General features: G+C 37.8%; 2 protein-coding genes across 3 annotated transcripts; both read right to left on the bottom strand.

The window, feature by feature from the left end:
- Positions 1-2,589: 2,589 nt before the first annotated feature.
- On the bottom strand, positions 2,590-8,324 carry elovl7a (ELOVL fatty acid elongase 7a). Its single transcript, XM_087812036.1, has 7 exons — positions 8,200-8,324; positions 6,041-6,297; positions 5,163-5,243; positions 5,032-5,088; positions 4,859-4,964; positions 3,816-3,952; positions 2,590-3,738 (listed from the first exon to the last, which is right to left on the bottom strand). The coding sequence occupies exons 2-7, from the start codon at positions 6,293-6,295 to the stop codon at positions 3,493-3,495; spliced, it is 882 nt and encodes a 293-aa protein (XP_087668162.1). The 5' UTR covers positions 6,296-6,297; positions 8,200-8,324; the 3' UTR covers positions 2,590-3,492.
- Positions 8,325-14,010: 5,686 nt separating this feature from the next.
- Positions 14,011-27,733, bottom strand: ercc8 (excision repair cross-complementation group 8). 2 transcript variants are annotated; one of them, XM_087785597.1, is made up of 12 exons: positions 27,668-27,733; positions 26,936-27,080; positions 26,564-26,659; positions 25,516-25,617; positions 25,239-25,362; positions 22,134-22,215; positions 18,401-18,469; positions 18,281-18,347; positions 17,872-17,975; positions 15,611-15,933; positions 14,314-14,406; positions 14,011-14,146 (listed from the first exon to the last, which is right to left on the bottom strand). In XM_087785597.1, exons 2-12 carry the CDS (start codon positions 27,010-27,012, stop codon positions 14,084-14,086), a joined length of 1,200 nt encoding a protein of 399 aa, XP_087641723.1. In that variant the 5' UTR covers positions 27,013-27,080; positions 27,668-27,733; the 3' UTR covers positions 14,011-14,083. The 2 variants fall into 2 exon arrangements, with proteins under 2 accessions (XP_087641723.1, XP_087641720.1); XM_087785594.1 differs by having other exon boundaries at positions 26,936-27,077; positions 27,668-27,731.
- Positions 27,734-27,738: the final 5 nt, after the last annotated feature.

The raw sequence follows: 27,738 nt of genomic DNA, 5'->3' as shown, positions 1-27,738 counted from the left end.
CAGGAACCATCAGTAGATTCTGATCCACAGACCTCAGAGCCCGAGCTGGGGTGTAAGTCTGGATCAGATCACTGATGGAAGGTCTGACCATGAATAGATCTGAAAGTAAGAACCACAATATTAAAGTTGATCCTGAAAGAAACTGGCAGCCAGTGAAGAGTTTTAAGGATTGGAGAAACGTGAGTTCTTCTACTAGAGCGGCTCAGAATGCTCGCTGACTTCTGAATCAACTGAGTGATCATCCAAGAGAACCAGAACAGTGAATTTACCGGAGTCAGCCGACATCATGATGTCACTGGACACTTTCAATAAAGCTGTCTCCGTAGAGCATATGTGTCAAACTCAAGGCCCGCGGGCCAAATGTGGCCCGCCATGTGATTTTATGTGGCCCGCTTGCCTTACCTTGACCAATGAGAAAAAAAAAAAAAAAAAAACTTGTCCGACAAACCAATCCCACAACAGACAAAATGGTTTTCCTTCCTGGTCTGTCTGTCTGTCTGTCTCGAACCAACAACATCATCCCACCCGAGATTGTCATCCACGCTACGTGTTAGCATTAGCGCCGCTGCTTTGGGAAAACCGGCCGCGAGCCTTTGATGTGAGCAACACACGCTCTCATCGCGGCACGCACACACACACGCACGCACACACACACACACACACACACACACGCACACACACACACACACACAGTCTCTGGCCTGTCAATCGCTCCCTGTCTCATGACCGATTTCAGCAGGAAAAAGTGTCGCACAAGTTGCTGGCTGCTGGCTTGTAAAGAAACCTACATTTACCCACAATGCATGCCTACCGGTATTATGTTTCCCACGATTGACGCATCACTGCTGCAGCGTCTCCAAATCCATGCCAACAGGTGGAATTGAGAAATACAAATACATCCTCGCAAAATGTCCAAGAAGAGAAGAGTTGATGCGGAGGGAAGTCTATTTCAAGAAAGGTGGGAAGGCAAATACATGTTTGTGCTTCAAGGAGAAAGGTTGTGTGTCTTTTGTGTTATGAGGCAGTGTCGGTTGTCAAAGAGTACAATCTACGCCGGCATTTTGACACCAAACGCGGAGCTAAGTATGTCACGTTTACTTATTTTCATAACATGACCAATGGATGGTGGAGAGCAGGGCCGGGTCTAGGCAGGGGCAAGAGGGGGCCTGGCACAATGCCCCCTCAAGATTTGTGGCTGCCCCCTCATACATGCCTGTCTAGACCCGGCCCTGGTGGAGAGGATCCACTTGGTGTGTTCAGGATCTACTCATCAAAAAGAATTGACAGCCAATATATAAGCTGGGGAACCTAAAAACGTGACCAATAACTGGTTGTGAGACTTTCTTTCTTGTTGGGACATATCTCAAGACTCACCAATCTGATTTTCCTGCTATTTATTTATTTTTTCTCTGCTTGAGATGACAAGTGTGATGACAATAAAGTTTTAACTTACTACCTTACCTTACACATGTGCATCAACAGGAAAAGTTGTTTGTCAGACTTATTTCAGTTGCAACTTATTAGTCTTGAGCTGTAAGTTTTGACTTATTTGTATGTGTAGCAATGTATTTAGTACCACATGCAAGGCTGTGTGCAGCCATTTTTATTTTATAGTAAAATGCTACATCACACATGTTATTAGCAGCTCACAATTGTTGGTTTTACAGTAGTTATGACCTCAAGTAATACATTCAAAGTCATTTAACACTAAGGAGTAGTTACATTTATTTTACATTAGCTTACATTTAGTTACATTTATAAGTTACATCTGGCCCTTTGAGGGCAGCCATTATGATGGTGTGGCCCCTGATGAAAACCAGTTTGACACCCCTGCCGTAGAGTGATGTTTACGGAAGCCAGACTGAAACTTCTCATGGATGTCGCTCTGATCCAGGAACAGCTGCTCAGACACCACCTTCTCCAAGATCTTGGACAAGAAAGGGAGCTTAGAAATGGGCCTGAAATTACTGAGGTCAGTCGGGTCTAAGCCTGGCTTTTTGAGCAGAGGCTCCACAATAGCATGTTTAAATGCATTGGGAAAAACCCCTGTGGAAAGGGAGCGGTTCACCATATTGGTAACCCAGGGGCCAATTACATCAAATACTTTGATAAAAAGCCTACAAGGAAGGACGTCATCTGAGCAAGAGAAGGGTTTCATCTTGTTCACGAGTGCTGAAATATCACCCAAAGACACAGCAGTGAAGGAATACCAAGAGGAGGAGAGGGGCTCAGAGACAGCAGGAGTTCCAAACAAAGGGGGAGAGATTTTCCCCTTTGATCAATTTAATTTTGTCAATGAAAAATCTCAACAATGCATTGCTGTCAGCTTCACAGAAGACAGGCGTGATTTGAGGAGCAGGAGACACGAGTGAATTAATCGTGTCAAACAACACTTTGGGGTTTTTCTTATTTGCTGCTACCAGTTTTCTGATGTAATCAGATCTAGCAGTTTCCACCATCTCATTGTCAGATCCCTGAGGTGAAGTCTGTGCACCTCAAGTTTAGTGGACTTCCAGAGGCGCTCAGTCTTTCGACAAAGTCTCTTCTTAAACTAAACTTAATTTCATTTAAATACAACGACACAGGAAGTGAAATTAAGTACAGATCATTTATTTTACATAAATACATATAAAACAAGGTATAAACACTTTTTTCCGTGGTAACTATGGAAACAAGAAGGGATCAGTCTGAAAAGAAAACCAAACGTTCCAGTTACGCGTCTCGAGTTCAACAAAAGGGGGAAAAACTAAAAATCCGCCTTTTTTCATTTTTTTTTTTCCAACCGGATCCTGCGTCTCGTTCGCCAGAGAAGTCGAACATAAAAACATTAGCAGCCATTTTGGAAACAACCACCGGTGGATGGTGCAGTCGTGTACTGGAGTTAAGTGAGGAGCTAGCACGCCGGGGGTCTTAGAGCCCCCCGGACGCTTGTGGTGTAGCTCCTTAGTGTATAAACCGTGCCCCCCCCTGCCCTCCCCTCGGCCGTCATCTCCGTCACACCAGTGCTTCATGGGAAGTTAAGAACTGCGCCCTCAGCAACTGTGACTCAGGCCGAGTGTGGGGTTGGGCGGGGGGGCGAGTGAGTGAGACACCCCCCTAACAGATGACCCCTAAAACGCAGTCGCCCGAACGTCTGAGCTCTTGTGATAGAACCCACAACTTTTGTCACACATTAAAAATACCGACGTTGTTCTTCCTAAAAATAAAGCTTTGATCCGCAAAACTCTTGAAATGATCTCGCAAACGAAGCTTTTTTTTTTGAAGGGGAGGGGGGGTCTGCGGCCGGTGAGCGCGGTCACCACCAGGGGGCAGAAATGAGCATTCATGGGGAACTTTGAGGCAGAACTTTGAGGGGGTTTTTGTTTGTTTTTTTACCTTCAGTGTAAATATCTAAAATAAATCCCTTCAGCTTGTGTCAAGAATATTAAATGCGTCACAATTTAAAGATCTTTAAAGTCTTTGTCCAGGGGATAGAGGTGTGGGTGGGTGGGGTCACTCGCTCTTGTAGTGGTTGGCGTTCCCGTTGATGAGGCCACTGCTGTGGTGCGCCCACGTCTGGGCCTGCAGCACTTTGGGGAGACGCTTGCCTTTGGTGTAGGCGTGGTACCAGAAGTTGAGGAACAGGAAGAGGAAGATGAGGCCGTACACGGCGATGATGTAGATGAAGACGGGGAACTGGTACGGGCAGTCCAGGAAGAAGTACTGCGAGATGTGGCCGGTCACCATCATGAACTGGATCTGCGGGAGGGGGAGGGGGTGTGAAGTCGAGCGTCAGGACGAGTCACGAGGAGCGTCGTCGTCGTGGCAACACTCACCAGCTGGATGGAGGTCAGGTGCTTCTTCCACCACAGGTACTTCTGGTACTTGGGACCCATGGCCGTCAGACCGTAGTAGGTGTACATGATGACGTGGACGATGCAGTTGAGCAGCGCGTGGAACGTTCCCATGCCACCTGTGACATCATCAACATTTACTCAAGACGAAAAATTACTTTTAATTTTGAATTATTTTGATGTTAAACACTTAAAAAAAGAGAAATATTTTTTAAATATTCAGAGTTTGATATCCGTGACTTGTTTACAAACACTTTGATGACTTTGCGCCGACTGAGCAGAGACGCCGTGGGCGGGATTACTTCATTGCGTCATCACGGGGTGGGATTAACGACGCACGTCACATCTTCGGACGTCTATGGAGTAAGATTACTGCCACCAGTTTAAGCGAGTGCTTGTTGGTTGCTGTACACTCAAAATCACTCTGCAGCGCATTCAACATGTCATACAAGTGCGCTCTAGCCGTCATACACGCGCTCAACTTCTCTGCTGCCAACTCAACATTTGTCTGCTCAAAACACCAGTCTCACGCTTCTGCTTGAAGCCTTTTAAATATCATTTGAACATCGTTAAGATGGGAGCGAACGGAGTTGTCAGAACGCTTAATAAAGTTTGCCTTTATCTGACCGTTTTGTTGACATTCCCTTTAGCTCAGCTTTATCTAGTGGATGCATAACACAACCTCAGTCAAACGTTTGACTGCATCTTTTATTCTATGCGCCTTATAATCTGGTGCAAACTATTTATGAAAACAGTTCTTAAATGGACCATTCATTGAAGATGCGTCTTATAATCTAGTGTGCCTAATAGTGCGGACAATATAGTAATTGAAAATTAAATTTTATCAATTAAATTCTTATTTAGATTCAATATAATTTCTCTTTTTTTATTAAATGCCCAAAATAAAATTAAAATAAATGTAAAGTTCAATTTAAAATGTTGAATTAAATATTCTGACGACACTGAAATACTTCTGTACAAACCACGTGTCTAAAGTAAACTTATATCCTTAATAAACGATGTACCTGCAGAGAAGCGGACGCCGAACCACCAGGTGAAGGGCATGATGGAGTGATGGTAGACGTGGAGGAAGGTCACCTGACTGTTCTTCTTCCTCAGCACAAAGAAAACCTGCAGAGACATTTTTTTTACAGACATTACGGTAAAGTTCAGAGAGTTTTTTTTTGTCAAAACTCACCGTGTCCAACATCTCGATGAACTTGGAGAAGTAGTAGAGCCAACACGTCGCCGCCATCTAGCGGACACAACAGGAAGCGCTCGTTAATGAATAAAGTCTAAAAAGATGGAGTCGATGGGTTGGAGTCTCACCCTGACGCCCTGAGGGTCTTCGGAGAAGTCGACCAGGTCGCAGCGGAAGGTGTAGCCGGTGCCCCAGCCCGACATGACGTACTGAAGGAAGAGAGGGAGAATGAACGAGGGAAGAAAGAGACGGACGTGTTGGACGAGCAGCTGCAACAACAAGATAAACGACTGACAAGTCACTGACGTTTGTTTGTCTTTGACTTGTTTTAGTGGATCAACACTTGGTCAAGACTGTCCCTGGGGGCCACATGAGGGCCGTGGAGACTCAGTCAAACTATGAATGATAAGATGAATATTATGGTCAGTTTTAACGGTTGAAATGTTCATTTGTACGGAAGTTAATCAGTGCAACAGAATATTAACATTTTAAATTTAATAACTTAGGCTTTTCAAAAGCATTTCTATATAGAAAAGTCTAATTTAATTTTACTTATGAAAGTTAATTTGTATTTAAAAAATATACTTTTTTTTTTTTTGTATATGGATGAATTTAAAATGTGAATAATTTCAAAATTAAATTATTTTATTCGTTTTCCCTACAAATAGTTTTATATTATTTTTATTGTACATCAACCATTTTTAATTTTTAAAATAATTTATTTCAATTATATGGATATTGAATTTTTAATATCAAAAATTGAATTATTTTTTTTCCTCATAGTTTCATATTCAAAATAACATTTTAAAAATCAAAGATTCAACATTTTAAGCGTTAAATTCAGTCAATATTCTGAAGACATTGATAAACTTTCATGAATTGAGCTTTTTCCTCATAAACATTTTTCCTTTATTTTGGACAAAAAAAACCTCTGGAATTTGGGGGAAAAAAAAGTTAGTTCAGCAACATTTTAACGTGACCATCAAACCCGAGCCTCCAGACTCACTTCGTAGCACATGTAGAGCGACAGCGCCACCACGCCGAAGTTGTAGACGATGAGGAGGCCCTTGAGGTCGAAGGCCTTGCGGTTCTCCATCAGGCGAGGCCCCAGCGACGTGACGAACACGATGTAGGCCAGGATGATGAGGCCCTGAGGGAAGGGCGACGACATGAACAGCCAGTCCTCGACCCGGGCGTCGGCGTTCAGGAGGAAGCGCTCGTACACGGCGGCGGCCGAGGACTTCACGACGACCGGATCCATGTCTGCGAGAGCGAGAGTTCAAACTCAAACTTCCAGTTGATCCACTTCCTCTTCCAGCGCACACTCCGCGCATGAGTCACACAATGACAACAGTCGGAGATTTTAAGAATGAAGTTTGTGTAACTTTAAACTTCGCCAAGATTACAAACTCGTTTTTCTAGTCGCAGCAGAGCAAGAAGGTTTTAAAAAACTAGTCAAATATTTCATACAATTAACTCGTTTTTATAGAAAAGTTCTCATTTGTGAAAAAAAAGTCACTTCTTTGCAATCGAAAGAAAAAAAATCTGAGCTCATGGAAAAATATTTCCCAACATGCAACAAAAAAAAAAAAGATAGATGATTAAGATTGTGTCAGTTTCCCGTAAACTACTTTCTTGTTGCTACGAGAAAAAGACCATTTTTAAAACAAAACACAAACTAAATTCTTACAGAATTGTTTATATATGGTAAAGATGATTTTATTGTATAATTATCGCCGTTTAAGATTCAAGTTTACACACTTAAGATAACAAGGTTTAAAAACTAGTCAAATATCCACATTAATTGAAAATACACTTTAAATCGACTGGATTAATGGTGTTATAGTTGAGTTTATTACAACAAATTGACTCATTATTTAGTAACTAATTAGATCGTAAAAGGTTTAAGAAAAGATACTTATTTAAAAACTGCAGCAAAAGGAAAGACGTTAAAAACCTTGGAGAGAAAATATTGATTTTCCCCAACAGTGACTTCGACGCTTCACTCGTGCAAACACTGAACACAAAGCCCAGAGTGTGTGAAGCAACAATGGGTGTCAGTCTCCGTCTCCCACGAGCAGGAATGTCAACAACACACTTCACTTATGAGGGAAGACGGTTTCACTATTTAACAATTAAACCCTCAACCACGACTGTGAGCAGCTCAGGCATCCGTCAGAGACTCAGGTAGAGCCTCCAGTAGACTTGACCTTGACTGGTCCTGCAGGAGGTTTTAAGGACCTGCTGGTCATGGGTTTATAGGTGGAACCTCAGGAGAAGAGTTGGGTCATTCAGGGCGTGTCATGCAGACGAGTGTGTGTGTGTGTGTGTGTGTGTGTGTGTGTGTGTGTGTGTGAGAGTGTGTATACGAGTATGTGTGTGTGTGTGTGTGTGTGACGAGTCACGACTCGCACTCACACACCATGTGTGCAATACCTGTAGCTGGACCGAGTCGACGTCTGTTAACCGGCAGATGACTTTAAAAACTAGTTTTTATTGTTTTTCAGTTTAAATCCGTCGAATTTAAGTGCATTAAAATAATAATTAACCGTTACTGAACCTTTAACCTTCGAGGAAATTATCATTTAAATTAAATACGTTTAAAATAAATCTAAATGAGGAAAAAAAGGCTGTATGGAAATGAGAGTAAAATATAAAATAAACTATTAAAAAAAATTAAAAAAAACCTAAAAAAAAAAAAAGTTAATAAAACTCGATTTTTGTCAAACCAGGAAATGAAAAAAAAAAGTTCAGGAAACGAAATCCGAGACTAACTATATTTTTTGTTTTAATTCAAGTATTAAAAAGGGAGATTTGAGTGCAGGTCAAAGCGAGCAGCATCACGAGTGAAGGAAACAATTATTAACTTTATCAAATAAAAAAGAGGAAACTGACACCGGAAGTGTGCGACCCTGAAGAAGCTCCGCAATCTTAACGTTCAAATCCACTTCCGTGCAAATAGTTTCGAGGCAGAAACTTGAGATTTGAGAGATGATGGAACCAGTTCTACAGCCTCATCACTCGAAATGGCAGAAGCGACTGATAATCCGGACACGATGCTTCGCCAGGTGAGCCTCCGCCAGGTGAGCCTCCGCCGCTTCCTGCTCCGACACTTCCCGCTCGATTCCCGTCAAACCGGAAGAGAGTCGACATTAAATCACTCACCTGTACCTCCTGCCGCCGATAACGGATATAAAATGCACTTTTCCAGAGCAGCACTGGGCCCTCACCTGCCGTGGCACCTCTCAGGTGAGTCTGACGCGCACGCGGGCCCCGCTCCCTTTTTTTGACCAAGGTCACGCCCCTCGCCCCCCCTCCCGCGCTCTGATTGGTCGGTTCAGACCCGGAAAATCCAGCCGGTCTTGAGTGACGTGTACGTTAGTTTCATGAAGAAGCTCTACTTTAATTTGATTTGATTTTTCTTTAACTGAAATTAGTTTATTGTTCTTTAAGTGTAATGAGTTTACGGTTCTTTACCTTTGTTTTATTGTTCTTTAACTGTAATGATTTTATTGTTCTTTAACTGAAATTATTTAATTGTTCTTTAACTGTAATGATTTTATTGTTCTTTAACTGAAATTATTTAATTGTTCTTTAAGTGTAATGAGTTTATTGTTCTTTAACTTGATTGATTGTATTGTTCTTTAACTTTATTTTATTGTTAAGTTGTGTGTAGATGTTTCAGTGTTATTGTGTATTTTAATAATACTTTAAGTTGTGTGTAGATGTTTCTGTGTTATTGTGTTTTTTAATAATAGTTAAAGTTGTGTGGAGATGTTTCAGTGTTATTGTGTATTTTAATAATAATTTAAGTTGTGTGGAGATGTTTCAGTGTTATTGTGTATTTTAATAATACTTTAAGTTGTGTGTAGATGTTTCTGTGTTATTGTGTTTTTTAATAATAGTTAAAGTTGTGTGTGGATGTTTCAGTGTTATTGTGTTTTTTAATAATAGTTAAAGTTGTGTGTAGATGTTTCAGTGTTATTGTGTAGTTTAATCATATTCAAAGTTTTGTGTGGATGTTTCTGTGTTATTGTGTATTTTAATAATAGTTAAAGTTGTGTGTACATGATTCTGTTTTATTGTGTATTTTAATAATAGTTAAAGTTGTGTGTAGATGTTTCTGTGTTATTGTGTATTTTAATAATAGTTAAAGTTGTGTGTACATGATTCTGTTTTATTGTGTATTTTAATAATAGTTAAAGTTGTGTGTAGATGATTCTGTTTTATTGTGTATTTTAATAATAGTTAAAGTTGTGTTTAGATGTTTCAGTGTTAGTGTGTAGTTTAATAATATTTAAAGTTTTGTGCTGGATAAACACAATTTCTAATATGTAAACATTATATATTTTACAAAACGTATGTTACTTTGTTTATTTTATGCAATATTTAATTAAATATAAAAATGTTCTGGCTCTAGTGAAAATTTTGCTTTTTATAAACTGTTGCTTAAACTATGAACTGAAAAAGAATTTAACTTTAAATCAAATGTAAAACTTGAAACTTCACACATGGTCACATAGTTTGTCATTGTTCAGCTAAGGCCACCGTAGTTAGCTTACGAGCTAACAAGTGTTAGCTTACAAGCTAATGAGTACATGAAGGTGTTTTTGCTGATAAAAGTTTTATATTTGAAATGATGTAAATCAACAGAAAACAAGTAAATCTCATTTAAAACACTGACGGTTAGTTTGAAGAAAAAGTTGTAAAAATGAAGACGTTAATTTAGACGTAATGTAAAATTCATGATCGACTCTTAAATCTAATACATTATTTAACACAATTTTAAAGAGTTTACATTATTATAATTATTATAATTATTTTGAAATAGAAAAAAAAACACAATATGAATAAAAAAATGTTTGGGTCAAGTTTCAGTATAAAGTCAAAATAGTGAAAAAGAAAGACGTCGACTAAAGCTCTTATTTTGAAAACGAGAACAAAAGAAGTAAGTTATTGATTTATAATTTATAATTTGTTTTTCCAAACCAGGACACAAAGAAACTTAATAATAATAGTTAATGATTAATTCATTTGCGCTAATGGATCGTGATTCATATTTTAGTTCTGACTCATTCTGTCAATGAATGACGAGGTGAAGGTGTGTGTGTGCGTGTGTGTGTGCGTGTGTGTGTGTGAGTGCGTGTGTGTGTGTGTGTGTGTGGTGGGGGGTGGTTTCAGTATCGTTGCTCTCAATGGGCTGAAAACACACACAAACACACACATGTAAATGACAAAAACTGTTGGTTTGTTTTTAAATTACAGGTTTAAAATCCGTGACGTCATCAAACTGGGACGCAGGAAATTGAACAATAATTGAAGTTATTTTCAAACCAGAACTTATAAAAACAAGAATGTTCTCTCGCGTGTTCATGTTCCTTCAATAATTCACTTTATAACCTTAACTCACTAACTCACTAACTTACTAACTTACGATCTTAACCAGTCCATCTGGCTGCGGTTGGAAATGATGTTTCATTCATGTTGCGGGGCTTCCATTCATCGTGTTTTCACGTTGCTGGTTTCAGCACACGCCCTGGAACATGTATAATGGAGTCATCGCCACGCACACGCCGTTTGTCGCGACAGGAAGCAAGTTGTGTTGTTGTTGTTGTTGTTGTTGTGCAGAGGAAAGGTGTGAGTTTAATTTGTTACAATATCTTTTAGTTCATTTTAATTCATTGTGCTTTTTATTAATATTTTATCATTTTATTCGTAATATTTATTTTTATATTCTCTGTTGTAAACACTGGAGTTTGTGTTTAAAACGCTGACAATACACGTTTTTTTAATTAAATCAAGTTTATGTTTGAATAAAGTGTTGTTTTTTTTTGGTTAAAGTTTTGCTTTAAACTTTTTTAAAGTTGTTTTTTTTGCTCGCCGTTGTGTAACCAAGATGTGTGTCAGTTTGATACTCCAGTGTAGTTGTGTAGTCGATGATTGACGTGGGTGTTGATAAAGAAAAATGTAATTTGAAAATATTTGAAGAATGTTTTTTTATTTCACACTTCCTTGTTGTCTTTAACTTCATTGTAGATACTTTTGTTGTTGTAGTAAAACGTTCTCAATGACGTGTGTTATTGTTTTTAAACATATTTATTACATTTTTAGTTGTTATTATCGTTGTACAATAGACGCTCGTTAGAAATGATGAATTTCGGCGTTTTTGACGATTAGAAAACACAACATTTGAACAACATATAAACAAAAAATTACACAAAAAGTAAAATATTCATGTTTTCTTTTGTTTTTTTTATGTTTGTTGCATCAATAGACAGAAAGTTTAAAAACGAGTCAAATTTTAAACACAATAAAAACGTTTTTTTTTTTTTTTTACGTTTATTAATACAGTTAATACAGTTTATTGATACAGTTGATCTTTTATTCTAGAAAAACACACATTTTAAAATATGAATTGTATTGAAAATAAAAAATAAGCAAAACCTTCATATACTTAAAAAAAATGTGGTTTAAAAAAGACAAACACACAGGATTTCAATGATAAATCTATAGAATAATCAAAGAAACAAAAAATAACTCGATGACCTTGAAGCTCCTTGGATTTAAATCCACTGGAAAAATAAATTAGAATATTGAACATATTGGTTTGATGTTGAAATGAAGCTTTAAAACGTAATTTTCTTCACAGAATGCATTAAAAAACTCTTTAATTATGATTCAACGACAGGAGACGTTTATGTGACATCATCGGGTGGCGTCACATGACTCGATGACATCATCGGGTGGCGTCACATGACTCGATGACATCATCGGGTGGCGTCACATGACCTGATGACATCATCGGGTGGCGTCACATGACTCGATGACATCATCGGGTGGCGTCACATGACTCGATGACATCATCAGGTCGCGTCACATGACTCGATGACATCATCAGGTCGCATCACATGACTCGATGACATCATCAGGTCGCGTCACACGACTCGATGACATCATCAGGTCGCGTCACATGACTCGATGACATCATCGGATCGCGTCACACGACTCGATGACATCATCTGGTCGCGTCACATGACTCGATGACATCATCGGGTCGCGTCACATGACTCGATGACATCATCGGATCGCGTCACATGACTCGATGACATCATCAGGTCGCGTCACATGACTCGATGACATCATCGGGTCGCGTCACATGACTCGATGACATCATCGGATCGCGTCACATGACTCGATGACATCATCAGGTCGCGTCACATGACTCGATGACATCATCGGGTCGCGTCACATGACTCGATGACATCATCAGGTCGCGTCACACGACTCGATGACATCATCAGGTCGCGTCACATGACTCGATGACATCATCGGATCGCGTCACACGACTCGATGACATCATCGGGTCGCGTCACATGACTCGATGACATCATCGGGTGGCGTCACATGACTCGATGACATCATCGGATCGCGTCACATGACTCGATGACATCATCAGGTCGCGTCACATGACTCGATGACATCATCGGGTCGCGTCACATGACTCGATGACATCATCGGATCGCGTCACATGACTCGATGACATCATCGGATCGCGTCACATGACTCGAAGACATCATCGGGTCGCGTCACATGACTCGATGACATCATCGGGTGGCATCACATGACCCGATGACATCATCGGGTCGCGTCACATGACTCGATGACATCAGCGGGTCGCGTCACATGACTCGATGACATCATCGGGTGGCGTCACATGACCCGATGACATCATCGGGTGGCGTCACATGACCCGATGACATCATCGGGTGGCATCACATGACTCGATGACATCATCGGGTCGCGTCACATGACTCGATGACATCATCGGGTCGCGTCACATGACTCGATGACATCATCGGGTGGCGTCACATGACTCGATGACATCATCGGGTCGCGTCACATGACTCGATGACATCATCGGGTGGCGTCACATGACTCGATGACATCATCGGGTCGCGTCACATGACTCGATGACATCATCAGGTCGCGTCACATGACTCGATGACATCATCAGGTCGCGTCACATGACTCGATGACATCATCGGGTCGCGTCACATGACTCGATGACATCATCGGGTCGCGTCACATGACTCAATGACATCATCAGGTCGCGTCACATGACCCGATGATATCATCAGGTCGCGTCACATGACTTGATGACATCATCGGGTCGCGTCACATGACTTGATGACATCATCAGGTCGCGTCACATGACTCAATGACATCATCAGGTCGCGTCACATGACCCGATGATATCATCAGGTCGCGTCACATGACTCAATGACATCATCAGGTCGCGTCACATGACCCGATGATATCATCAGGTCGCGTCACATGACTTGATGACATCATCGGGTCGCGTCACATGACTTGATGACATCATCGGGTCGCGTCACATGACTTGATGACATCATCAGGTCGCGTCACATGACTCGATGACATCATCGGGTCGCGTCACATGACTTGATGACATCATCAGGTCGCGTCACATGACTCGATGACATCATCAGGTCGCGTCACATGACTTGATGACATCATCAGGTCGCGTCACATGACTCAATGACATCATCAGGTCGCGTCACATGACCCGATGATATCATCAGGTCGCGTCACATGACTCAATGACATCATCAGGTCGCGTCACATGACCCGATGATATCATCAGGTCGCGTCACATGACTTGATGACATCATCGGGTCGCGTCACATGACTTGATGACATCATCGGGTCGCGTCACATGACTTGATGACATCATCAGGTCGCGTCACATGACTCGATGACATCATCAGGTCGCGTCACATGACTCGATGACATCATCAGGTCGCGTCACATGACCCGATGACATCATCAGGTCGCGTCACATGACTCGATGACATCATCAGGTCGCGTCACATGACTCGATGACATCATCAGGTCGCGTCACATGACTCGATGACATCATCAGGTCGCGTCACATGACTCGATGACATCATCGGGTCGCGTCACATGACTCGATGACATCATCAGGTCGCGTCACATGACCCGATGACATCATCAGGTCCAGGGGTTTCTAGTCCTCGTCGCTGCTCCAGGCGTCCTGGAAGGCTGAGTTCTCTGAGGAGGGCCCGGCGGCCTGTGGGAGAAGATTGAAAAGAAGATCTTAAGATGTCGTCACTCTCGCTGCAGCCGCTCGAACCGGTTCTTCCTTCGCTCGCCGAGGCACGCGTGGAATCCCGGACTCGGATGACTCGGGAAAAATAAAAGTGTCGTAACGACATAGAAATGTCGAAGAGAACGAACCTTATTAGGTTCGTCGGGATCTTCTTCCTGCTGCTGACGGAGGACAGGAACCCAGGCCAGGATGTTGCAGTCTTTACCTCCACTGTAGAGCTCCTGAGAGCAGAGAGAGTTTAGAATCATTTCATTTATTTAAATACTTTAAAGGTTGAACTTGTCTTCAGTAAATTGAAACAAAATGAAGAATACAAGTGTAATAGTATAATTCTAATAATTCAAAAACATAAATTAAATATTTATTTTCATTTAATCTTTTAAATTCAATATAAAAGTGTTGGTAAAATAGTTCCAAAGAATTTAGAAAAAACTGTTTTGGATTTTTATAATAATGTCAAATAATAACAAAACAAAACAAACAGATATATATAAAATAAATAAATATATATATATATATATATAATAAATCAATCAATCAAAGCTTAAACTATTCCATTATTTTAAAGTGTATTGAAAATGTTGTTGATCTTTAAATCGTTTTTTTTAAATAATAATAATAATAATAAACAACATCAATATATAAATTAAACTTTTTTCTATCAATTAAAAAAAAAGTAATATTTTCCAGTTTAATAATTATTTTTGACATAGTTTTGTATTGTTATAGTAATAATTCTAAAATACATTTTATTTATTAATTTATTTTTTTTAAATGTGTATTTCAAATTAAATATATATTTTAAACCAACACAAATCTAAAAGGCTATGAATTGAAAAAATGTATATATAATTTATAGAATATATTTTTGTAAGTAGAATATCAAACTAAGTAGAAAAAATAATATTAGTATCATATTCTAATAGTTTAATTATTAAAATTAATTAATGCTTTAAAGAAAACATTTAAGTAAAAGTATCAATAATGAGTATCAAGTATGTAAAAGTATCAACAATGAGTATCAAGTATGTAAAAGTACCAACAATGAGTATCAAGTATGTAAAAGTACCAACAATGAGTATCAAGTATGTAAAAGTATCAACAATGAGTATCAAGTATGTAAAAGTACCAACAATGAGTATCAAGTATGTAAAAGTACCAACAATGAGTATCAAGTATGTAAAAGTATCAACAATGAGTATCAAGTATGTAAAAGTATCAACAATGAGTATCAAGTATGTAAAAGTATCAACAATGAGAATCAAGTATGTAAAAGTATCAACAATGAGTATCAAGTATGTAAAAGTACCAACAGTTTTGAGACAGATTTACTTCCATAGAGACTATTTAACATCATGAAGAGAAACATTGAGACATGATAGTGAACCCAGATGGTTCCTCCAGGAGAGCCTCAGATCTTCTCACCTGGTAGAAGGGATGGAAGTCGCAGCAGTCGACACTGTTATAATGTCCTCTCAGCGCCGCCACCTGCTCTCCGCTGTGCACGTCCAGCACCAGAACCGAGCTGTCGCACGGAACGAACACGAACTCCGGGCTGCAGCCGCGAGACACGCTGACCTGCAGCTTCTTACGGCTGGTGTTGGAAACTTTCCCATAATTCACCAGCGTGTTCTCGCCGCTCGCGCTGTTCCACAACCTCATCCTGTCGTCAGTGCCTGTCGTGAGCAGGAAGAGGCCGTCGTCCGTGAAGCACAAGCCGTTCGCTCGCCCGTTGTGAGCCGTTCCAGCTGAGATTGTTGGATTATAGTTTAGAATTGTTGGATTATAGTTTAGAATTGTTGGATTATAGTTTAGAATTGTTGGATTATAGTTTAGAATTGTTGGATTATAGTTGAAAATTGTTGGATTATAGTTGAAAATTGTTTGATTATAGTTTAAATTGTTTGATTATAGTTGAAAATTGTTGGATTATAGTTGAAAATTGTTGGATTATAGTTGAAAATTGTTTGATTATAGTTGAAAATTGTTTGATTATAGTTGAAAATTGTTGGATTATAGTTGAAAATTGTTGGATTATAGTTGAAAATTGTTTGATTATAGTTTAAATTGTTTGATTATAGTTGAAAATTGTTGGATTATAGTTTAGAATTGTTGGATTATAGTTGAAAATTGTTGGATTATAGTTTAGAATTGTTTGATTATAGTTGAAAATTGTTGGATTATAGTTTAGAATTGTTGGATTATAGTTGAAAATTGTTGGATTATAGTTTAGAATTGTTGGATTATAGTTGAAAATTGTTTGATTATAGTTGAAAATTGTTTGATTATAGTTGAAAATTGTTTGATTTTAGTTGAAAATTGTTTGATTATAGTTGAAAATTGTTTGATTTTAGTTGAAAATTGTTGGATTATAGTTGAAAATTGTTTGATTATAGTTGAAAATTGTTTGATTATAGTTGAAAATTGTTGGATTACAGTTGAAAATAGTTTGATTATAGTTGCAAATTGTTTGATTATAGTTGAAAATTGTTTGATTATAGTTGCAAATTGTTGGATTATAGTTGAAAATTGTTTGATTATAGTTGAAAATTGTTGGATTATAGTTGAAAATTGTTTGATTATAGTTGAAAATTGTTTGATTATAGTTGAAAATTGTTTGATTATAGTTGCAAATTGTTTGATTATAGTTGCAAATTGTTTGATTATAGTTGCAAATTGTTGATTATAGTTGAAAATTGTTGGATTATAGTTGAAAATTGTTGGATTATAGTTGAAAATTGTTTGATTATAGTTGCAAATTGTTGGATTATAGTTGCAAATTGTTTGATTATAGTTGAAAATTGTTTGATTATAGTTGAAAATTGTTGGATTATAGTTGAAAATTGTTTGATTATAGTTGAAAATTGTTTGATTTTAGTTGAAAATTGTTTGATTATAGTTGAAAATTGTTTGATTATAGTTGCAAATTGTTTGATTATAGTTGCAAATTGTTGGATTATAGTTGAAAATTGTTTGATTATAGTTGCAAATTGTTTGATTATAGTTGCAAATTGTTTGATTATAGTTGAAAATTGTTTGATTATAGTTGCAAATTGTTGGATTAAAGTTGAAAATTGTTTTTCAAGCTTAACTTTAACTACTGGTTACACATAATAAAATGTCGACTACAGAGTTAATTACACTCTGAGGTGATATTTATCAACTTGTGACATTTATTTGAAGATTAAAATCTAAATAATGTTAAATATTTATATAAAAATAAACAATTATTTCCATGACGATTTTACAGCTGCGGAAGATGAACAAGTATATGAATAATTATAATGATATTAATAGTAATAAAAGTAATAATAATAATAGTAAAAATACTAATAAAAGACTTGTTTACAGGTTTTGTGTCTTTGATAAAGTAGTCCCTCGTTTGATTGACAGCAGCTTCATGAAACCAGAGCGACGACTAGACAGTTGAAAGAAGAATTGTTGTCGAGGCGGATCGAACTGGTTTCCGTGTCAATCAAGGTGAAGGACGCGTTCAGGGACACGACGATGCAAGACAAGACGATGCGTTCAGGGACACAACGATGCGTTCGGGGACAACGACGAAACATTCAGGGACACAACGATGCGTTCGGGGACAACGACGAAACATTCAGGGACACGACGATGCGTTCAGGGACAACGACGACACATTCAGGGACACGACGATGCGTTCAGGGACAGCTTACCTGCTTCAGACGAGGCTTTGGACGTCTCTCCGTTGTGCTGGTCCAGGGTCAGCAGGCTGCCCGAGGCCCGGCGTACGTCCCACACCTTCACCTTGCTATCTGCACTTGAAGCACAGGTCCAGAGTTGAACACGTGTCGCAGTAGAAACTTTCCCCGAGTCTGTGTTTGTCTGAATCACTTCTGGTCCAGAGGGACGTCTCTCCTCCCTGCTGGTTAATTACAGCGTCCAGTGCAGCAGGTGCGACTGAATCCAGCATCTGCTTCAGTGACGGAGCCCAGTTTTCTACGTGACTTATGTCGCCATTATCTGAGGCTCGCGGCTGCCACGAGACCACACGGCCCCCCAGAGGGAACCCTCTAGTGGTCCTCCGAGGACCGCGGAAGGTAACGACAGGAAACTGTTGCCTACCTGGCGGAGGCCAAGATGTGCTCGTATCTGGGCGACCATCTCACCGACAGCACCTCGGCTCGGTGACCTGAGGACGACCAGCGTCAGTGAAATACTTAGTTTGGCTTCAGAGGAACTTACCCTGCAGGACTTGAATCTTAGCTCCGGACTTCAGGTCACACAGCTGGACTTTAGGGCTTTTGGTGCCGACTAGAAGTACACAAAACCATTCATGTCATGATATCATATACTGTGATAGTGTAGTAACAAATATATATGTGTAGTATTGTCCAGTACTTGACTCTGGTGTTGTGATAGTGTAGTAACAAGTATATATGTGTAGTATTGTCCAGTACTTGACTCTGGTGTTGTGATAGTGTAGTAACAAGTATATATGTGTATTATTGTCGAGTACTTGACTCTGGTGTTGTGATAGTGTAGTAACAAGTATATATGTGTAGTATTGTCCAGTACTTGACTCTGGTGTTGTGATAGTGTAGTAACAAGTATATATGTGTATTATTGTCGAGTACTTGACTCTGGTGTTGTGATAGTGTAGTAACAAATATATATGTGTAGTATTGTCCAGTACTTGACTCTGATGTTGTGATAGTGTAGTAACAAGTATATATGTGTAGTATTGTCCAGTACTTGACTCTGGTGTTGTGATAGTGTAGTAACAAGTATATATGTGTATTATTGTCGAGTACTTGACTCTGGTGTTGTGATAGTGTAGTAACAAGTATATATGTGTAGTATTGTGGAGTACTTGACTCTGGTGTTGTGATAGTGTAGTAACAAGTATATATGTGTAGTATTGTCCAGTACTTGACTCTGGTGTTGTGATAGTGTAGTAACAAGTATATATGTGTAGTATTGTCCAGTACTTGACTCTGGTGTTGTGATAGTGTAGTAACAAGTATATATGTGTAGTATTGTCCAGTACTTGACTCTGGTGTTGTTATAGTGTAGTAACAAGGATATATTTGTAGTATTGTCCAGTACTTGACTCTGGTGTTGTGATAGTGTAGTAACAAGTATATTTGTGTAGTATTGTCCAGTACTTGACTCTGGTGTTGTGATACTTTAGTAACAAGGATATATGTGTAGTATTGTCCAGTACTTGACTCTGGTGTTGTGATACTGTAGTAACAAGGATATATGTGTAGTATTGTCCAGTACTTGACTCTGGTGTTGTGATAGTGTAGTAACAAGTATATATGTGTAGTATTGTCCAGTACTTGACTCTGGTGTTGTGATAGTGTAGTAACAAGTATATATGTGTAGTATTGTCCAGTACTTGACTCTGGTGTTGTGATAGTGTAGTAACAAGTATATATGTGTAGTATTGTCCAGTACTTGACTCTGGTGTTGTGATAGTGTAGTAACAAGTATATACTGTATGTGTAGTATTGTCCAGTACTTGACTCTGGTGTTGTGATAGTGTAGTAACAAGTATATATGTGTAGTATTGTCCAGTACTTGACTCTGGTGTTGTAGTATTTACAGACCACATGACTCTTGACGAAGTCGTAACTGCTTTCATTTGTTTTCGAACCAAAATATGTCCAAACATCAGCTTTAAAAGCTATAAAAGCTTTAAAAGTATCCTCTCGTCCTCAGTCATCATTCTTCCTTTAGCTGCGAAGGACATAATGACTGCTGCCATCTAGAGGCCGGAGGTTTATTTGCAACACAAACAATTAAAAGAAAACGCTGTGAACAAAAATAATGTTGATTGTTAATTAAGTATTGAACTGAAAACAAGTAAATAACCATGATTTAAATATATCTGATAAAAAATAAAAAATAAAGTATTTTTCAAAACGTTTTTTGGGGGGAAAAGAATCATCGATGCTGTCGAATATAGATTAAAAAAAACATTACAATACATCTATATTTTCTCTGTTTATATGGACGGATTATTATCTACAAACTGTAAACCATGAAATAAATGTGGTACAAGATTCATGATTTAAAAACAAAGAAAATCGATACTGCTGTGAAATATTGATACAGTATCGTGAAAGAATATATCACCATATCTATGTTTTTATAAATACACACTTGTTTATGTTAGACGTCAATCCATGTTTATCTTATCAGGCAGATTGTAAAGAAAAAATATTTGTATGCAAAACTGAGAGCGAAACTATGCTGCGTTCAAAGACACGAGTCATTTCCATTCAAATACATGGAGAAACTCGCTAGGTATGTTTGGAGGTTTGTTTCCTCATTGTTCGATTAAAAAGTTGCTTCAATCCAAAAATAATTTTCAATAAAAAAATAATTAATTAATTTAATTTGATAAAAACTTCTTTCACTTTAATGAAAAAAAAGATTGTTTTTTTTAATGTGGGATTGAATATAAGTAAGTAAGTAATATTTATTTATATAGCGCTTTTCCAGACCAGGGTCACAAAGCGCTTAAACAATCAAAACAATATTCAAAAAAGTACATACTTTAAAGATCAAGATAATACTGAGAACAACACAACAAAATAGTTTTTAACCAAACAAAATATTTTCAATTAAATAAGTCTTTCAAAAATGTTTTGATTGAAAATACAACTTTTTTAATTTAAAACATATGTTTTGATAGAAGAAACTGTTTTTAATCAAAAGTATAATTTTTGATTAGAATCACTTTTTTTAATCAAAAGTATAATTTTTGATTAGAATCACTTTTTTTTAATCAAAAGTATAATTTTTGATTAGAATCACTCAACTTTTTTTCTTCAGTCATTGTCATTGCAAAGCGCTTCCTCAGGGGGGCGCACGGACCACTTTACGAACTATTTTTATGATTTTTAATTGAAACGATCGGATCAGAACCTACCACGTGACAACAGGACCTAACACGTGACAACAGAACCTACCACGTGGCAACAGAACCTACCATGTGACAACAGAACCTACCACGTGACAACAGAACCTACCACGTGAAAACAGAACCTACCACGTGACAACAGAACCTACCACGTGAAAACAGAACCTACCACGTGACAACAGAACCTACCACGTGACAACAGAACCTACCACGTGACAACAGAACCTACTACGTGACAACAGAACCTACTACGTGACAACAGAACCTACCACGTGACAACAGAACCTACCACGTGACAACAGAACCTACCACGTGACAACAGAACCTACCACGTGACAACAGAACCTACCACGTGACAACATAACCTACCACGTGACAACATAACCTACCACGTGACAACAGAACCTACCACGTGACAACAGAACCTACTATGTGACAACAGAACCTACCACGTGACAACAGAACCTACTACGTGACAACAGAACCTACTACGTGACAACAGAACCTACTACGTGACAAACAGAACCTACCACGTGACAACAGAACCTACTACGTGACAACAGAACCTACCACGTGACAACAGAACCTACCACGTGACAACAGAACCTACCACGTGACAACAGAACCTACTACGTGACAACAGAACCTACCACGTGACAACAGAACCTACCACGTGACAACAGAACCTACCACGTGACAACAGAACCTACTACGTGACAAACAGAACCTACTACGACCAGGAAACGAACGGCTGGAAAATCACCGGCTGACATGTCGACCAACTAACCAGACGACTCGACTAGTTTCAAGGCTCTGAAGACACGAGAGTCTGTCAACACGCCGGAGCCACAACAACCAGTTGGACCAGCATCGCAGAAACAGGCGTGTCAGCGAGTGTGTGGCACAGGAATTGAAGCTTCACGCTGATGGCGACGAACCTGTCGGGCTGGATGTGATAACGTGTGTCTGTTTCTACACCTGATGGCGCCGGGTCTTGCAGGAACTCAAACTACAGACCCTGATAAGAGTGGTGGACGCACACACCTGCGATCAGACAGTGTTTGCGGGCGACGGGCGACAGGTGGTGGCTGTAGACGTTCTCCTCGAGGTCGAAGACTTCTGCAGGCTGCGAGGAGGAAACGGATAATTACACGTTAATAAAAGTGTCGTAACAAGACCTTCCAGTCGACACGACATTCCCGAGAGCTCCGTCATCGCAGTCTGGCTCTAATGAATTGATTCAAGCCTCTTGTTATTTTAACATTTTATTTCACTTTTACCTCACTCAGAGTGTCTGTCTGGTTGTCTCAAGGTTTCTGCCTTGAACAGAGAATTCCCCTAAGAGTGGTAGAAAAAACTTCTTCAAGTAAAACTTGAAACCCCAAATGGCACAGCATCAGTTGAACTCCATGATCCTCTCTGCTCTACGCTCTCCTTCTCTTTTCATCCCTCTTTCTCAGAGTCTGGTTTTACTCAAGGTTTCTGCCTTGAACAGAGAATTCCTTAAAAGTGGTAGAAAAATTTCCTCTGGTAAAACTTGAAACCCCAAATGGCACAGCAACAGTTGAACTCTATCATCCTCCTTGCTCTACGCTCTCCTCACTTCTCTCCTTCTCCTTTCATCCCTCTTTCTCTGAGTCTGGTTCTGTTGAAGGTTTCTGCCTGTTGAACAGAAGTACTTCCTCGTCACCGTCTCTCTTTTATTATCGTCTGTTTTCTGTCATTAAGTGATTTTAAACTTTAATCTTTCAAGCGTCTTCACGTGACTGTGTTAAGATTCGAACTTTAAATAAAGTTAGATTGTATTTAAAACTACTGAGGAGGAAGACTTGTTACAGTAGAAAATAAACAACTTCCTGTTTGTGCCACAACTTCTCTAAATTAACAAAACTTCAAACAGTTCAGATCAAAATCCTTTTTTCACAGACAAATAGAAGCACATTTTCAATTGTGTTTTTGAAAATGATCAATTAATGTTTCCTTGCAGGTGTTTCTTCTAATTTTGAGTCATATTTAATCTTCTTAATTTCAACTTTTTATTATGGAGACAGTTCTTTTTCCTCAAACAACAAAGACAAAATAAGACTTGAAGCTTCCTTGACCTTTTAGTAAAATGATAAAAGTCAAGTTAAACGTGTGGTCAGTGGTTCTCTGTCCCGTCACTGAACCTGCTGTGAAACTCTAGCTCAGAGCAAAGCTGCCAAAGTGTCAGTGAAGCAGAGAGAACATGAAAGTGAGAGTGAACAACAAAAACTAAATTATTAAGATGAGAAGAACAAGTTCATCTACGTGTCAAATATTTTACTCTTTACTATTAAATACTCTTTCTTATTCCAGGAGCTTAAACATATGAACCCTTTGTACCATTAAGACAAAGTTATGAGCTTTTATTTTCTTACTTGTGTATCATTAAGACAAAGTTACGAGCTTTTATTTTCCTACTTTGGGATCATTAAGACAAAGTTACGAGCTTTTATTTTCTTACTTGTGTATCATTAAGACAAAGTTATGAGCTTTTATTTTCTTACTTGTGTATCATTAAGACAAAGTTACGAGCTTTTATTTTCTTACTTGTGGATCATTAAGACAAAGTTATGAGCTTTTATTTTCTTACTTGTGTATCATTAAGACAAAGTTATGAGCTTTTATTTTCTTACTTGTGTATCATTAAGACAAAGTTACGAGCTTTTATTTTCTTACTTGTGTATCATTAAGACAAAGTTATGAGCTTTTATTTTCTTACTTGTGTATCATTAAGACAAAGTTATGAGCTTTTATTTTCCTACTTTGGGATCATTAAGACAAAGTTACGAGCTTTTATTTTCCTACTTTGGGATCATTAAGACAAAGTTATGAGCTTTTATTTTCTTACTTTTGGATCATTAAGACAAAGTTACAAGCTTTTATTTTCTTACTTTTGGATCATTAAGACAAAGTTATGAGCTTTTATTTTCTTACTTTTGGATCATTAAGACAAAGTTATGAGCTTTTATTTTCTTACTTTAGGATCATTAAGACAAAGTTACGAGCTTTTATTTTCTTACTTTTGGATCATTAAGACAAAGTTAAGAGCTTTTATTTTCTTACTTTGGGATCATTAAGACAAAGTTATGAGCTTTTATTTTCTTACTTTAGGATCATTAAGACAAAGTTATGAGCTTTTATTTTCTTACTTTAGGATCATTAAGACAAAGTTAAGAGCTTTTATTTTCTTACTTTAGGATCATTAAGACAAAGTTAAGAGCTTTTATTTTCTTACTTTAGGATCAGGAACAAACCTTCAGATAAAACCAGTCAAAATAAATCATAAAGAGTTCGTTTTTCACTCATTTTCACTAGTTTATACGATTATTGTTGGAGTAAATTGACTGAAACAAGAGTCAAGAGCCTCAGAGTAATATTAATACCATGTTATTACCATCTTCTTTCAAAATAAAACATCATTCAGACAGTAATAATCAATAGAACGGAGATTAAATACATTATTGTTGAATCAGGACAGAAGGTTGTTGAAGGTAAATGTAAGTATTTCTGTGAATATTTGAACTTAAATATTGTTTTTCATAATGATTTAATCCAACCATTTATATAGTGAAAGGTTTTACAATTTTCCTTTAAATAATTGAACTAAAAAATGTATTTTCAAAATAAAATACTTAGTTTGATATTCTAATTCCTAACCTTGAAAAAAAGAACAATTTCATTATTAAAATATTTAATATTAAGATTTAATATTTCTATACATACATTATTGAATTAAATGATTTAAAAAAAAACTACATTTGTATACAAAGAATTATGAAAAGTTAACTTCAACTCTTCACTGTTATTACGTCAATGACTCACTTCCATAGTTATACAGACGAGTATTGTTACTATTATTACTTTCATTCGACACATTTTGAAATAGTTACGAAATACATGTTGCACAGAAACGGGTCAAAGGTCAAGTCTCCTCGGCAGGAAACACATCCGAACTCTCAACTTGCACTTGAGCAGGTTTCGATGCACAGAGAAGCTACTGTTGTCAAGATGACTCGTCGTTTGGCAGGAGGGTTCAAAGGTTACGACAACCGCCGCTGAGCAAACACGGCGACAAAGGGACCGTTGTGCACGAAGTCGGATGACATCACTCAAAAAAAAAAATACCTTCAGCGTCTCCGTGTCCCAGACCTTCAGGGTCTTGTCGAAGGAGCTGGAGACAAACATCCCCGTGTCGTACGGATACCACTGGACCGTCTCCACGCTGAACTTGTGCACGTGTCGATGCGACCTGTCGCCAGAAACATCTCTCAGACGATAGTTGATCAAAAGAATCTCGATCGAAATATTTGAGCAAATATTTGTGCAACGATACGATACTGTCTGCAACGGAAAGCTCTGAAACATATCCACTAAATGCTGCCCTCTAGTGGCGAACACTTACCTTCCCACCGAGCAGATGGACTTGCACGTGTACTTTGGTTGTCCAGTGTAGTTCTCCAGGTCGTAGATGACGATAACTCCATCTGCACCTCCGGATAACATGCTAGAGAACATGAAGACGTTTATTTATTTATTTTAAACATCATCGTAACTATAATATTATCCCTTTCTTTAAAATCAGAAGTTGTTTATTTAGAATTTTGTGTCATGACGGTAAAGAATAAAAAGGTGGAATTAATTTAAATGAAATAAAAGACGAATAAATTCGAATAAAATAAAATAATAGACATTAAACAATAGACATCAGACTTCATCCCTCGTGCAATTGCATTTAGTTGTTTTTTTCAATGATGGGGAAGATGACATACAATGAATATGTTATTTAGAATAAGTTCTATTTATCAATATAGTACCAATGTGGTGAATCCATTAATACAACATGTATAGAAATTAGGGCTGAATGATTATTAAAAAATATATATAATTGCGATTATTTTCCTAAATAATGCGATTAAATCATTTCTCAATTTCCTATTTTTTATTCATTTTTTTCTCTAAAACAATCAATAATTCACTGCACAGTAAAATGTGTTTATTTGTGATTGTTAAGATAAGATAATTAAGGTATTTTTAAGATGAAAGCAAATTAAGTATACATTGAAATAAAGGGAGAAGGTTCATTTAGTTACTTTAATTACATAATATATTCACTGCAACTATAATATAATATAAATAATAAAAAAAAACTGCAAAAATGTGTGATGTAAACATTTATATTTATAAGTCACAATAAAAATTCACACAAACTTCAGAGTAAAGAATAGTTAAAACACAAGTCAGTCATTCTGACTTTTCTTACTGGATAACTTTTTGCACAGTTTCTCTTGTGTTTAAGTGCATTTCCTGTGGAAAACAATAATATATTATCATTTACACAGTTTCAAGTGAAGTGAAATGTACTTTTTTAAAGATTTTTTAAATAAAAATGATCAGACTTTGGTTTTTCCTGAACTAAAAACAAATTATTATGTTTAAAAAAAAAAACTTACTATTTTCCTTCTATTGTTTCAATATCTATCGTATTGATGCCGTTCCCGTGAATTCTTTCCACTTCTCGATCAGGATTCAGCTGAAGACCCAGGATCCTGGAAAAAAGAAACGTTTAATAACTGATTATTTATTCCATGTCAAGAAAACTGAATAAAATGTGACTATGGGTATAAAAACTTGGAAAAAATCGATACAGTTATACATCGAGATATTTTTTCACACCACGGTTTTATTAGTTACCATTGCAAACAGTGTTTATTCGTTTTAATGTTGCTATTCAACAGCGGCCACTAGATGGCAGCAGTCGTTACGTCCTCCGCAGCTGAAGGAATAATGATGGAAGATCCCGACTGTCAAATGAATAAACGTACCTTCTGGTCGACTCTGCTCGCCTCACTCGCAGTGGGTCCAGCAGACCAGCCTGCCGGGCGGACAAGACGCCCAACATGACCTCCCACCACGAAGAAGAAAACCTTCTCGTGGAAGCTCAACGTTCTATTTCATTGGTAGGATCTGCTTTGTTTGCAAAGAAAAAATAGACAATGGTTGTACTAAAGAAATAAAATGAGTGCTGTGTACACGTTATAATTTGATACACTTATATTTATATTGTTGCTATAGTCATTTCAAACACAGATACAGGAAAACGACGACAAGAAGTCCAAAGTCCAATTTGTTTCGGATAAAGTCAAAGATATTATGGTTAGATGCCTTTCGTTGTGTTGCAGGATTTAATTCTAAACATTAAAAAATAATGTATTAAAGTCTCAAAGATCAATTCACAAACGATGTGGTTGTTGTCGACACACAAATTGTAGGATTATATGAATGTATTGAACAATAGATTAATCGATAAATGCTCTGTAAGTGGCACTTATATCAACCGTTGTCTTAGGAACAACTATTAAGTTGATGCATCTTCATATTTAATGTTGTTTTCTTGCGGCATCTGTATAAATCAATGTATGTTTAACAACAAAGGGACGTTTACACAATGCTAACATCCTTTAAATCTAATGTAACGAACATTTTTGTAAAAATAAGTACTTAAGTCATCTTGTATAACGCGCTTTTAGTGTTAATGGTGGTTTAAATCAACCTACCTTGTATTTCATTGTATTTTTAGCGCTGCTATTACTTAAAAAATCGCCTCCACAGGACAATGCGACGCCAT

Source organism: Callionymus lyra, chromosome 1 (genome assembly GCF_982586985.1).
Source record: "Callionymus lyra chromosome 1, fCalLyr1.hap1.1, whole genome shotgun sequence".
Lineage (NCBI taxonomy): Eukaryota > Metazoa > Chordata > Actinopteri > Syngnathiformes > Callionymidae > Callionymus > Callionymus lyra.
Note: the sequence above shows the minus strand (reverse complement) of the source record. Positions and strands in the feature narration are given on the sequence as shown.